At 36.6% G+C, this 15,566-nt stretch overlaps 1 protein-coding gene across 1 annotated transcript in view; it reads left to right on the forward strand.

Moving 5' to 3' along the window:
• LOC122788351 (kelch-like protein 10) overlaps positions 1-15,566 on the forward strand; it is a 114,556-nt gene that overhangs the window by 62,275 nt on the left and 36,715 nt on the right. The window contains exons 2-3 of the mRNA XM_044055421.1: positions 3,685-4,174; positions 4,959-5,573. Of these exons, the coding sequence (XP_043911356.1) occupies positions 3,685-4,174; positions 4,959-5,573 (1,105 nt within the window). The remainder of the gene's footprint in view (positions 1-3,684; positions 4,175-4,958; positions 5,574-15,566) is intronic.

The following is a 15,566-nucleotide window of genomic DNA, read 5'->3' on the forward strand; positions in this document are numbered from 1 at the left end:
CAATAGTTGCTGGGGGATTATCATTGTCCTCAGACATTTCGGCTTTTTAGCCATCCTCAGTTGGTTCCAAACCTGCCAAGACAGGATAAAGGGAACCCTTTCTACTGGTCTGTACTGCCTTATTTACCTATTTTGCCTGTTGTAGAAGTTTTCTGTTGGCATCCTGTAACCCCCTTAATGCTGACTCCTTTTCCCTTTTAAGTGCTTCAGTGTACCAAGAATAAAATACTGCCATTTGTTCCTCACTTACTTTTTCTTTTCTTCCAAAATACCTTTCAGTTTCGTTAATGTATCCCTATCATAAGTTCCATTTAATGGAAATACCCTACCAGAGCAATTTTTAGTAAGCTGGAACCACCCAAATACTTACAACTTTCTTTACCATAATTATAATACATAAAATATGCAGGTGTTCCCTTTTCAGGGATTTGACCCAGCTTGCTTATCTTAGTTCCATTTTTTCTCTGTTAAGACTTACCTTCTAGATCCTGGATCCTGACAATTCAGAAGAAAGAAAATATCTATATCAATCCATGCACCATTCAGAGAGGGAAGGGTAGTGATTCTGTCATCATGCAATGACAGAGGGAAGGTATTGATCAGCCTTTTCCCACAGCACCCCCTTGCTTTCATCCCATCATGTTCTCAGAATTTACAGCTCCAGCATTGCAATCAGGATAGTGGGGCAGATAGGTACTGTGTCCAGAAATGACCACTCTTTCGGACCCTCTGAAGGTTCTTTCACACAGTCACATCTATGTCCCAACCTGCTATGGGCTCATGAACTTGATTTAACAGCACACACATGCCAACATGCTATAGGCTCATGAATTTGATTTAACTTTGCACACACACCTATGTCCTAATATGCTGCAGGCTCATGAATTTGATTTACTTTTACTTTTAACCTCTCTCTCTCTCCAATCATACATTACACAACAACAAAAACATCAGTCATGCATTAAACACAAAGCAACAGTCGTACCTCTTACCTTTTTCTCCTGAGAGTACTGCCCTTTACACAAAGCACCTCCTTGTGTTAAATTCCCTTTTGCTGTATGTGCATAAGTAAATTTCTGTCATTCCACAAGACAGCAAACACCATATACCTAACAAGCAACAAAGTCATTCAACAAAAACAGTAAACATCATATACTTAATAAGCAGCTCAGTCATTCAACAAAAATAGTTATTCACTGATGCCACAACCTTGCACTACAATTATCTAAAAAAGAGAAAAGAAGAAAAAAACATTTCACAAATCCACTTACCCCCATTTAGTCTAACAGCAGTCTGTACACCTTGAACAGTTAAATTCTATCTATCTTATACAAAACAGTGTGGAATTCACAGAAGAACTTTATGTGCTGGGCCCTTGCAATTCATTCCACACTGCCCTGCAACAATACTAAAGTTCTGATCCGAGTCCAGTGCCAAAATGTAATGGAGCAGTTAAAATATACATAAATGACAAAGATTTGCCTGTTAGTCTTGTTTAAAGAATAACACTTCAGGATGTGCAAAGTTCTTTTTCCCTTTAATAATAGTCAAACAAACCACATTGCTGGGAAACTGCCTTCACAAAAATTTTCAAATCAGTACAGTTTATATACTATTTCTTAACAGTAACACGCGTGCAGAATTCCGACATTTCATATTATTTAATAAATAGGGTCACTGCAGACCCTCATGCCTCTTGCTTAGAGATGCACATGAACACTTAACAACCATGTTTTAGTAACAATAATGTTTTAGAAACACAGATCACATGGCCTAACAACCTATTTTGGTTATTCAACCTTGTATCTTTCAGTACCAGTACGTGCTATCTCACTAATACTCCTTGTAACTGCTCATCTCCCAGCCTAAGGAGTCCAGAGCTCACATGAGGCCCTTTCACATTGTTTTCTTTCTGCTTATGAACATTCCAGAACCAGACTCTGTTGATCAAAGTAACATCCCTTAACCCCTTCAGCAATTTCTTTACCTTCAGTTATCTGTTAAGACCATTATAACTTGATATTAGAATGCCATTGTAAACACTTGAAACTTAGGTAACTGGTTTGCATAATCATGCATCAATACTACATAGTGTTTTACAAAAACAATTTATAAACATTTGACTCATTTATGAAGAAACTGTAAATTAATATGCATTTTGTGAAGAATAATCATGAGAAATTCAGTTCCCTAACAAAATTTCACAAAAAGTCAGAGTAGTGGGTAGAAAATTCAGGCAAAAATGTCACGATGAAACTTAAAAAGTTCTCGTATTTTGCCTTGTTTATAAGGAGCCACAATAAAGATGAAATTTAAACTCAAGAAACTACCAACATGTATTTCTTTTTCAGTCCGCAGTAAACTTCTAAACACACACACACACACACACACACACACACACACACACACACACACACACACACACACACACACGCATATTTATCACTGTATATACACATACACATGGACATATGTAGTGCAAGGACACTGCAATGACACTGAAACAGAGAAAAAGCAAGCTTGTTCAGCACCTTTATGACATCAGAAAGGGTGCTTAACAAGCTTTTGTTAAACACCCCACCCTCATATTAGGGATGAACAGGGAACAGTTTGGCCAGCAAAGAAGCCTGGCAGAAGTTGAACCAGCTTTTAAAAGTTGTTATAACGTCAGTCTGTAATACTTATAAACAAAGCATGTGACCAAAATTTATTAACATCTTTTAAATGTATTATTTCTACAGAGGTGCAATTTATTTCTGTCTTTTGTCTGTTTGATATCACTAAGTGCTTTTCCAGCTTTCAAAGTCATTGAAAATTGATCAAGCACTTCACACTCCAACATGTTTTTTTTCTGTAATTGGTAGTACATGGAGCAGACAAAACTCCATGCACTATAAAGAATTATAATCAGATCTTGCCAGTCATAGCCCTTTATTATGTGTTCTTAACATCAATTTCTTGATATCCATGTCTTGAACACATAATAAATTCATTATAATTGGAGAAACAATCACAATCCTTTATATTACACATGAAAGCCAGACAAACAAGTACTTACTCCTAACATTAGTGCACCTAACATGACATATCCTGCTATACTGCCACATACAGTTGGTATAGTTGGCCTGGCAGTGGCTATTGGATATAAACTGGACTCCAAACACTTCTGCAGAGGAATGGTATCATTTAGGAATTCTGATTGTCTTACTCCTGTTGTCATGTCTATGATACGGCTTTGCTCCTGAGCTTGTCTCACTTCCACTGTAACCTGAATAGTATCCTTGATCTAGTTAGCTAGCAAATATTGATTATTTTAGCATTAGAACCATGATAGAGTGCCCCCTTAAAGAACAAAGAAGGGGAGTTGATGATAATGCCAAGATGCAATATAAAATAAGAGATTACTGTGACACAACATACTAGAAAAAGCAGTATTAGACAAAACAGAAAAGGAAAGAATTGGAAAGAAGTTGATAGAGTGAGATATTGTATCATAAAAACAAAACAGGAAACAGGAATACGCAAATATTTGTTCAGTGTCCTTTTCAAAAATTCAGAATCTTAGGTACATCAGAGTACAACAGTACATCATATTCACATTTGTACTGATTAAAACGAAACTTTAAAAATTCCAGTATTTTGCCTTGTTTACTAGGAACCAGTCATATTTCTTGTCGTTCTCAGGGCTTTGTTTACTGGTGCCTGGCACAATTCAGAGGAGGAAGTATACAACATTTCTGGTATTTCTGCAGACATGATGCAGTTGATCGTAGAGTATGCTTATACAAGGACAGTACCCATCACTGTTGACAATGTGGAGGAACTTCTCATTGCAGCTGATTGGTTCCATGTGCTGGACATTGTGACTGCTTGCTGTGACTTTCTTGAGTCTTCTCTCTGCTTAGAAAACTGCATTGGAATCAGGAAGTTTGCAGAATGTTACTACTGCCCTGAGCTGGAACACAAGGCTAGCCGTTTCATTCTTCACAACTTCAGAGAAATGGTAAACGTATCTGCAGAGCTTCTGCAACTCTCAGCTTTGGAATTTGGAGGAATAATTGAGCAAGATGAATTAAATGTGAAACAGGAGGATGTGGTATTTGAAGCCATCCTGAAATGGATTTCTCATGATCCGTATGACAGAAAGAAATTTCTTCCAATTTTGCTTCCCAAGGTAAATCTTTATAACTGTGTATTTTCTTGACTCGTTCTCAGTAATATCGCCTGCTGGTGCTCATCTGCATCAAGCACTGGGCAGTAAGTCTGGAAACATTGCGCTCATTGATAAATCTTTATTCATGCTAACTAAAATGTAAGAATCCATAAAAGTGTTTGATATTGAATTTTAGACTCTGCAGAAGAAAAGAAAACTTGTACATGCAATCATATTATCGACATAATGGCAAACATATATGTACTCATTGTTTCTTGAATAATTAATTTAATGACTTTCTGCAAGCATCAATAGTTAAAAAGGATATTTTACTAGTACTTACAATACCTTTCATTAGAAAGCTACCACTGTAGGTAGTATTCCTGGGTTCTGTATGCAGTACTTCCCCACCTTCTGACAGTCACTAGTTTTTTCCACAGACATAAAAAGGTATGTGTCTTTTAAAATACGCAAGTGTAATTTGAAAGCTGAAAAAAATAGGATTAACATATTTAAAAAAAATGCATGAACTGTTTTAGTAAATCTTTATCTCCCATTGTGTTGGCATCTCCACTTAATCCGTTGAAGCCCATTTAATGAAGTATTGAGACTGAATATTAGCAGACTAGTGTACAAGTTCATCTACTAGTACTCATGTTGTGCGTGCTGATATAATTTAAGGAAGGGTCAGTTACAGTCTAAACTAAAAAGTCCAGATAATTCTCTGCAAGAGATAAAGTACACCTGTAAGTGTGAAAAATTTTATATAAAGTTTTATCCTCAGTTTTTCTCATTATTATTTTAGGTGAGGCTATCACAGATGAATGTCCAGTATTTTATGAACAATGTTGCAAATAATGAATATGTAAAAGACAATGAGGAATGTAAGCCTATTATCATAGCTACCCTCATAGACATGTATGACCTCAACAGCAGACCTTCCTGTCATTATTTCAAAAACTTACAAACTAGACCTCGACTTCCATATGTCATCCTCTTTGCTACTGGTGGATGGAGTGGAGTTAACCCAACAAATGTCATTGAAACTTATGATGGTTATGCTGACATGTGGAAGGATGTCACATGGCAAGGAGAGCATCCTCGTGCATACCATGGTTTGGTGTACCTAAAGGGATACATGTATTTTATTGGTGGATTTGATGGACATAATTACTTCAACAGTGTCAGATGTCTGGACCCTGTCAAAAAAATATGGCAGGAAGTAGCACCTATGTATTCAAGACGTTGCTATGTTAGCGTGACTGTACTGGATGGCTTTATTTATGCCATCGGGGGTTATGATGGCCACTTACGCCTGAATACAGCAGAGCGGTATGAACCTGAGATCAACCAATGGACTTTGATTTCTCCCTTGCATGAAAGGAGAAGTGATGCAGGTGCCACAACTCTACATGGAAAGGTAGGTACATATATACTGAGTGATAATTCTCTACCATGTTTAAAAACAATGTATGTGCAACATCACAGTTAACCATGTATATAGGACATCCAGCACCAGAGTAAACTCTAATTTAATTAGAATTGTTTCAACACATTGTTTATGACTTCATTTATTGCCTAAGGAAACTGTGACCATAGATTTTTTTCCCCATAGGGAGTAGATAAAATTGCAGGAAGTGGGTGTCAAAGCAGGAAATAATTCTGAATCTCAGAAACACAACTAAAACATGTGACTGCATAATACTAAATGGTTGTTTGTTTTTACCTGGATAAAAACAGTAAGAAACTGTTCATTTTCAGATGCAGTCAAAAGTCATCTGGTTAGTTAATTTACTCAGTCACACACTGTCTTAGTGGATGTAGTTAGAATCAAATGCAAATCAAAATAATCTGTAGTACACTACTCTAAGTTTTAAGCAATACTAAAAAATAACAAAGGTAAATTGCTGTGAATTGGAAGAGTATGGGAGCAACAAAATGATACCACAGATAATAATCTTGTCTGACATATTTTAATGGAGTTCAGCACTTTCCTCCTTCAAATACATGTAAACGGACTTCATCAGAACTAATAGAGTAACACACAAGGCACATATAAATAACAATTACATAGACCATGTGACCTTCAACTGACCAATCAAAATGCAGCCTACAATACATTAACCACAATATAAAAAATACATCTAAACAAAAAAATTATTAATATTATTCAACAGTATTTAAAATGTTTGAAATGTTTAAAATATTGATAAATGAACCCAATAAAGCAATCAGTCCAAAATATTAATAGTATAATAAATCATAATCACATGTATAGAAACCAAGTCCATTATGGCTTAGCAACATGAAGTTTTAAAACTGGTAAAACTGATACAGATTCATTAATACCTGGCATTGTTGTTGAATCAAATCTTAGTTGCCACAAATGTTCTGTATATTCTAACATTGACTCCTTCTGCCCACCTCTTGAATATTTCAAAATTCTATCATTAATACCAGATTTAGACTTGGCAAATCTGGGACAGTCCAAAACATGTCTATATAAAGCATTAATAATGGTATTATTTTTTTAAATATCATAAATGTGTTCATATATATGCTTTCTAAACATTCTTTCTGTTTTGCCAATATAAAAAGATGAGCAAGATGAGTAAAGACCTGTACATACTACACCAGGTGTGCCACAGTTCTACAATTACCATATTGTAAGCCCACATGAGAAGAAAATTGGTTTTCTAACAAAATGTGGTCCTGCTTAAAAAACATATTCACACTGATTGCAATTATCACACTTTTTGTGCCTTTCATTATTTTAATCTGTTGAAATAGGTTTTCCTGATTTCTCAAACAAGTTTTTTTAAGTTGGGGAACTTTCTGTGTAATCACCTTTAAGGTAACCCAGAACAATCAGATATCAATACATTTTTCCCACTTATAGACACAGACAATCCTCCATTCCTACAGAAAATCTTCTTCAGATCTTATATTGACCTGCATGATGCAAACATTTCTCCAAAAGCCATATAATGCTAGACTGGAAGAGTTTAATATGTTCATCTTTAAAAATAGAAGACAGACGTGAGACATGATAGAAATATTTAAATGCATCTGTGCAATCAGTATAGTCCAGGAAAGTAGCATATTTCAAAAAGGAGATACATATAAAGAGGAGGATGCAATTTAGACAGGTGGCAGGCATATTTTCAACACCATAATGATGGACTCCCATATGATTGATCATTAGTGTGTGAATGCTAGCTTTTCCACACAATACTGGTTGCTTTATCCTTGGGATTGTTCCTTCCCCTGAGATGGTATGACCTCAAAGTTGGCATATGTAAGCAGTGGGGTGTCGGGGTGGGGTTGATTCTTGCCATCTTGCATAAATTTTCTTTTTCTAGTCTTTCACTTCAGATGTTCACATTCAAATGATTTTGCTTGTTGTGATCACATTTTCATCGTCAAAGGCTTGTGTTGAAGCCAGTTTGTATATATATGAGGTAGCAAATACAGGAACATATGTAAGGTGTTGATAAATCAAATTCATCTAATCAAGTAGCCTTTCATGCTTATGAGAGACATGGAGGAAGATTTTCTAATTTCAGATATTTAGTATTGGGCAAGTCATACCTACCAAAGGAAGGTGATATAGTAGATGCTTTGAATAAGATGGAAACTAGGTTTATTCTTAACTATTATGCTATGTCACCCAGGAGATTAAATGTAGATTTACTTTGGCATCATCTAATTAAGTGAAAATAATATGGAAGTAGTGATTGCTCAAGCTTTAGGAATGCTGTTTACTAATAAATCATAAAGTTGTTGCTTGTGTCATTTATTATTTATATGAAGATTCTGAAAAAAATGTCCTTTGTCTGTAAAAATCAGTCAGTCGTAATTTAAGTAATTAACTAGGTGGAACAACCCTGCAGTTTGAGAAAGTTAATTGTATGGCTTTTTGGTATTCCTCTTGAAGGCTTCACAAATGAAACACTAAGAATTAAATAAATGGCTGACAAACATCACACTGGTTAGCATTTCTGATTGTTAAGGGTTGCAGCAATCTGTTTGATTCTTAATGAAAATTCAACTTTATTTCTCAAAAGACATTGTCTCAACATATTGTTTTGTTTTACTTTCTCAAAGAAAGAAATTTTGGATGTGTCTTGGCTTAAAGTTATTGGATGTCTGTTGCTAGCATCCGTCATTTCCACTGATGCGCAAAGAGAAATTGGTGTTGGCAGATTTTAGTTAAAATAATTCTCTGGTGTGGGTTTCACAGCTTCAAGTTTTTCAGACTTTTTGGGTTACTTTGACAAGTGTGTGCACTACAAAAGTTAGAAATTACTGTCAGAAGCTGATTATTAAGACTGTTTTGTGTTATGCATGCTTTCATTTTAAACAGAATTCTATAAGAGGACATCATTCCTTCACTTTCTGAGCTCACTGCTGGCTGCCTGACTAAAGACCAATGTCATTTATATTAAACTGAATTTGGTAACTGAGGTACAACATTGATCACAAAAGACCAATCAATCTCAGCTGAGACAGAAGTAAATAAGAAAAGCAAATATATATGTATGTATATATGTATATATGTATGTATGTATATATATATATATATATATATATATATATATATATATATATATATATATATACAGTATAACAGTAGGAATATACAGAAGTGCAGAGTGACACTTGAGTTTGCTACATTTGCAAGTGATATCATGCAAATTCACTAGAAAGTAGACTGATGGAGAAGAGCAACATTATATCACTTAATGTATCCAGATTGGTGGTAAGTGGTGGTATTTGCATGAAGCATTATTGAGAAGGTAATGTTTCAGTTGCACTGAATCTTGGGTAAGGAGATATTTCTTGAGACTGACAGCCTAAATGAAAGAAAATAGTGTTATGTGTTAAGACAATCCCTAGTAATAATAGGAAATTTGCTAGACAATACTGCGGCCTTGACACATAGTGCAAAAATGTGGCAGTCAAATGATCTAAACATTTCACAAGCCAGTCATAGTGAAATTGCATCTACTTCTACTAAAATGGGCAGTCAGATAAAATATACTGTAAAACACTGATTTTTAATCCAAACTGTGCTTGTTTTTATGTTTGATTAGCAAAAAATGTCTGATATTTGTAAAAATGAATTAACTTTTTATTCTTCTTTTAAATAAACACATTGTCAAAAAAGAGAAATTCTTCCACCTCCTCCCATCCCCAGCTTTTACTTTGAAAAAGAATGAAAAATGAATAGTAAAGAATTTGAGAGGCAAGGGGGGAGGGGGATTAATGACCTTCTAAAGATATTACTTTTGGTGTTGATCTGCATTTAATGGGTGAGTATTTTAAATAGGGCCCCGAGGGTATTTCTGAGGGGGCACTAATTTCATGAACAAATCATTGTCCTCTGCTTCTTCTTCTATTTCCTATTGCCTTTCTTTGCATAAAAAATTTTTTATGTTTTAAGATTTTTGTTATTCTAAAAAGTTCAGTTCATCAGAAAGATCATTTAACGTGTCTGAACCAGTGATTCATCCCAAAGTCTCTGTGTACCCATAGCATTCAGACAATATGGAAGATGACCTGATTAGGTCACCTTGAGACAACAAAGAGAGTATATCCCAGTGCTTCATGGTTAGTGGGAGTAGGAAGAACATAAACTACTGTACACTGTGTACTCTTGGAAGCCAGGGAAGTCGCCAAAGGGAACAGAAGGAGAACAGCTAAGAAAGCCACCTGAGAAAGCTTACCCATTTCCCTCATGTTTAGTGGGACTAGGCAGACAAATCAGACATTTCACGCATAGCACTCCAGGATATAAGGATGTCAACAAAGAGAACCCCAATATGTAACTTAATAAAGTCAACAAAGTGGTCTTACTCTATTTTATTTTATTTCTGGGTGTTTTTCCCAATCTTAATGCTGATCATCAAGGCAACCTCCATCAGACTCAAGCCCATTTGTTTCCTAGGGGTGAGGAGTAGTCCATCAGATCCCCTAGGGCAAGAACAAGCAAAATGGGCTGCCATCCAGGCAGATATGAGGGAGATGTGTTCTTGTAGACATCCTGGCAGTAAGAGCTGTTTTGTTTGAAAGCCTATCCCCCTTGGTTGGTAACATATGTCACAGTGTGGGCCACCAATACCCATCTCTAAATCTGTACATATTTCTTTGCACAGCCAGCAATAACTACCATCACTGACTTTGGTGATGCAAATATATCTCCCTTGCACAGACCCCCACCCATTCAGTATGCTTCCTGCCCTCTGGCAGTGATTGTACCATGAAACACCAGCATGTGTTAGCCCGGAGCCACTCCTTCCCCACCAGTATGGACATACACATCCTCCCAGCTGTGCCTGCAAGCACCTGAGACACTAACCAAAATTCAGTCAACTGGACCATAGTCAAGGCTTTCTCCATCTATGCCACCAACACAGCACCAAAGTGAGCTCATCCTGTTCCCTCACACCCAGTGAAAGTATGGAAGAAGCACAAGATACTTCACTTTGTGTATCACAATAACCCAGGCAGATTACCTAAGAGGGCTGAACCATGTTACTCAAGAATATCACCAAAATATCTCTCCCCTTTTTCATTCATAGACAGTGGGAGTAGGAGAAATCGCTGATGCTCTCACAAGAACAAAGTATGCACTTTTCACATACCCAGTTTTTTCTGCAGGCACAGGTTCATCTCCTTCAAGCACAGTTCCCTTCATCAAGACTTTTACTATCAACCTATTGGCACTATCCAGCAGGATGTATTTGGGGTTCTCCTCTACAAAGCACCCTTGAATATGTTCATCTGTCACTTTTCTGTCATTAGTCACTCCATCAGGGTCCCAGGCATCTGCATCCTGGACCTGAGTGTAAACATAACCAAAGACTAAAAACACCCAAAAGAAGATAAAATAACTTATAAAACAAAAATATCGAGGCTGTAATCCAAAATGGGTTGATTTTCTGTATGACAAGTTTATTAAATGCTATTGGCTATGCACAGCGTAGCCTTCATCAGAATACATTACAAAACACATACTGCTTCATTAAATAGAGTTCATTGATCAATCACAGACATAAAACAATTAATTAATAAATCAACTCCCACTACACTACTCATTGACTCTTAAAAACATATTTTGGGTTTATATTCCACACAAAAACTATAACCAATTCATCACTGAAAACATGCTCTATTGAAAAAACATTCAAAAATCATTGCTAATTTTGAGTGTAATACTTATTTCTTATTTATTTTTTCCTGCAAAACTGGGATAATGGAAATACTTTCATTTAGACCTGGGGAAAACATTGCTGCTGTTCTAAGTTGCCATTGTGTTTCTTTTTTCTTTAGTGCATTTTTCCAGTCTCCCCCTCTTGGATTTAATTTCACCTGTTCCACGATTACAGATGAAAATTTTGTAAAAGATGCACATAATAAGGAGTGTTTGTATATTGCACTTGTTGTTTTTTTTGTTTTTAATATCATTGATGTGCTCATACATCCTACTTTTAAGTGCTCACTCTGTTTTTCCTAAATAGAATGCTGTGCATAAATTGCACAGAGCTATATACACAACACCTTTGGTCAAACAATTCCCATTTACAAATACTACCTTGCCGGGGTGTAGCCAGGATATTCAAATTTGTACTCACAACTCCCAGACTGCTGCCCCCTCAACAAGCCACACCCACATTCACACTGCTGACCAAGCCGCACTCCCTTTATATTGCTGAACTCTGAACAGATCACTTGAAAGTATATGCCAGGGTAGTAATTACACAATGCATGAACATTTTCATTCCAAAGGTACATCTTTCGTAAGTCAAAAAAAACCTTTCCATTTACACTAGGACAGATCAGTTTACCCCACCCCCCCAAGATTATTCTTCTTCCCCTTGCAGCCCCTAACCCCTGTAGTGGCTCATTACACCTCCAGTGATGCCGCTGACTAAAGGACTGTCAGGGTCTAGGCATTACATGCTCCGCAGTGTTGTGGTCTGTAGGTACAACATATAGTGGTCTCTCTAGGTAACACCCAAGCAATGAGCCACAACTACCTCCCTTCCACCAGCATGGGTCACCTGGCAATGCATGATCACTCCTATGGCCTGCACTCACACTAAGCCTTTTGGAATGGTAAACCTTATATTCCCAACAGCAAATACATTTTAGCTGGGCTAAGTCATACTGCCACTGACAATTAATGAAGGTGTGTACCCATGGGGAGTCAATCAAGCAAAAAGTAAAGCAGTTGAAATTTACATCCTTACTACCCTGCTTACACTATGTGAATCTCAAGCCTTTGCTGAAAGGAAATTGGTTAAAGCAAGAAAATTACCCTAGGCACCAGAACTGGTGGGACTGTTTACTGTCACATGCTCTAGGCACTTGTTTGGAGTTTTTTCTAGTCTTATGATCCAGTGATAGTCTGAACAAAATTATGGGAAAGAAAAGAAAAGAAATTCAAGGAAGAAATTAGTTTTGCCTAAAGTTTAATGATCAAAGCTGACACGATACCACCCAATATGCTGCGAAGGCAACAGCTTGAAAAGACAAAAAGCTTATCTGCAAATGCAGGCTGCCTCTCAACTCTCCCACAAAATGAAAGCAGTCGCTTTATGCATAGCCCTATGCTGTTACATGCTGAAAGAACAAATAAAGACACTCAGGTTTGATTGTGGAAAATGTCAAAGAAAATTACCACACCATTCTCAACTCCCTTGTAAGCTAGTGTAAGTGCTCTTGTGTGCACATATCTGAGTTGTGCTGGTTTCTGACTATGCTGAGTACAGGGCATTAGTTGGGAATGGAGTCCCTCTACTAAGCCTGTTTCAAACTTCCACTGTGCAGAATATTTTACTGCCAAGCCCTATGCATATTTAAATAGTTCCATAGACACATCTTCCACCCTCAGAAATAAACAACACCAAATTCAAAAATAAAGCCATATGGGCAGTATGATAAAAGAAAAAATATTCATTGCATGCAAAAATAAATGTAACTCTCAGAAAGCTAAAAACACTCTTGCTAAACTAAAACAATGAACTCGGGACTGTGATTAAATCAACCAAAGCCTGATATGAGGTAAAAATATAAACCCAGGTGAAAGATAACCACAAAGTATTTTTTTTAACTGTGCTAGAAATCTCAAATAATGACTGGCACTACAGTGAGCTGATAACAAATGATATCACATACTTGGACAAGACAATATATCCAATTCACTGGCCAATCAATTCAGATTGAACTTCATCCCACCAATTTTCCAGTATTCTCACATAAAATATGTGCATCTAAACCCCCCTCAAATCTCTCAACAATTTATGAAGTTAGTACCCAAGGCCAAGAGCATAATGTCTATTGTGACTGGCTAACATAGTAGACTGTCTACTGGTTAGTCTGAAACCTGATATGTTGAACCCCCTATAAAGGCTGTTCAGTACTAATCTCAAAACAGGTTTTGTGCTGGATGAATGAAAGAATGCAACAGACTTTCATGAAGGTGGGACTTCAATGGGCCCAACATACTCACTATTATAATGAAATCCTTTTTCGTTGTACAGCTTATATCTAAAGATATATCATCCAGATCCAGGAATATAATTGTTCCCCTCTACTTGGCACTCATTAGGCCAATCACTGAGTGAGTATAATGCACCTTTTGGTATGTACCTGTCCAAACACTTCTCAGAAATGGATGCCATCTAACCCTCAAACATTTAGGAATTATTCCAAAGCAAACCTTGTATTAATGACTTATACCATGCTAAAATTTCCATCTCCCAAAACAATGTGAACTCTGCTACCACTATGCAAATTGTTTACAGAAACCCTATACCATCATGTAAACAGCTGCACTGAGGTAGCTGTACCCACAAGAGATAACAAGCTACCCTGGTAGAATCCCAGTATCAACAACTTGTATAACAAAAGGAGGAAAACCATGGCTAATACTAGAAACTACACTACCCAGATGGTATGAAACCCCTCAAACTAAATAAGCAACTCAGAAATCTTATCAAGCCCACCAAAGCCAGATTTGAGGCAGAAATATCCTCAAAGACAAAAGATAATGACAAGGCCTTCATCAGCTTTGTTCACAACCTCAAAGGTAACATGACAGTGTGCTGAACAAATTGTAAATGGAACCACTTAAAAGGAATCAGAGGATATAGCAAACCTGCTGGCTGATAAATCTCAGTTTCACCCCTTTCCCTCAATACCTTCAGAAGACACCCTCGACCATAATTCCTCTGGCTATCAAGAGCAAATAAGTATTCAATGCACTCTCCAAGTCAAAGAATACTAGCTCAATAGGCCCTGATAATATCCTGGGATACCTCTTGGATAGCACAAAACATGAGGTATCAAGCACTCTAAAATCACTGTTCAGCATTAGCCTAGTAATTGGCTTCATGCTTAGTGAATGGAGGACTGCAGTAGTTAATCCTTAGCACAAGGTTTGGCCTTCTACTGACTTGGATAACCACAGACCATAAGTCTGACTGGTCTTGTACGTAAATGCATGGAAAGAATTATCATAGATATTTTAAAGACACAGGGAACCCATTTTCTTATTTACTTCTACAATTATTACAGATATTGAAATAAAATAGCACAAGCACTGATAGCCATTTGCTAAATACATTCTCACAATGAAAACAGACTCAGCATGAGCAGTAAACTTCTCTGCCCTTGAAACTCACATTCATTGAAATGGCATGAAAACCCACATTAAAAGAAAATGCATCTGACAGTGGAGGATTAAGTTTACCTTTGAGCTGTTTTCAAACCATAGGCTTCTTGCACACATTTATAGGGCAATGCACACATGTATGTGTTCTTTGAGTCGCCCTCATGATAAATTATATTCCTTATATAATACATCACAATTTTGTTAGCATGGTGTTTTAAATCTGTAGTTATGAACATTCTTCTAGAAAGCAATGAAACAAAATGTATGAAATAATGATAAAGCTACGGATTTCAGAAAATTTTGACCATAAAATGCCACTCAAACTTCTATCATTATAATCCACAAATATTACTCAAAAAGCACAATCTTTTCAGAAGTAAATAGATAATTCTACTTTAAAGAGATCTGTAACTAAGAAAAGAGGTTGCTACTAGCAAACAACTTTACATTTCAATGTTTCATCTACAAATTCAGTGCCTGCTGCCTTTGAAGAATAAATTGTGTTACATTAAAAACGGTAAACTGGCAATATTGCAATAGGGAATGACTGACAATCCAACAACAAATTACTAGGCATCTTATACAAAGGAGGACACACTCAGGAGTGTAGAACCCCTATACCTCCTTAAAATGTACCAAATAATCCGCAGTCAAAATGGCACTGCAATATCAGCACTCCATCTACATGGTGTGGGAGTAAAACCCACAGCCTTCTGCACCAAAGGCAATTAT

This window comes from Protopterus annectens, chromosome 13.part0 (genome assembly GCF_019279795.1).
Source record: "Protopterus annectens isolate FY-2018-M chromosome 13.part0, PAN1.0, whole genome shotgun sequence".
Taxonomy (NCBI): Eukaryota; Metazoa; Chordata; order Ceratodontiformes; family Protopteridae; genus Protopterus; species Protopterus annectens.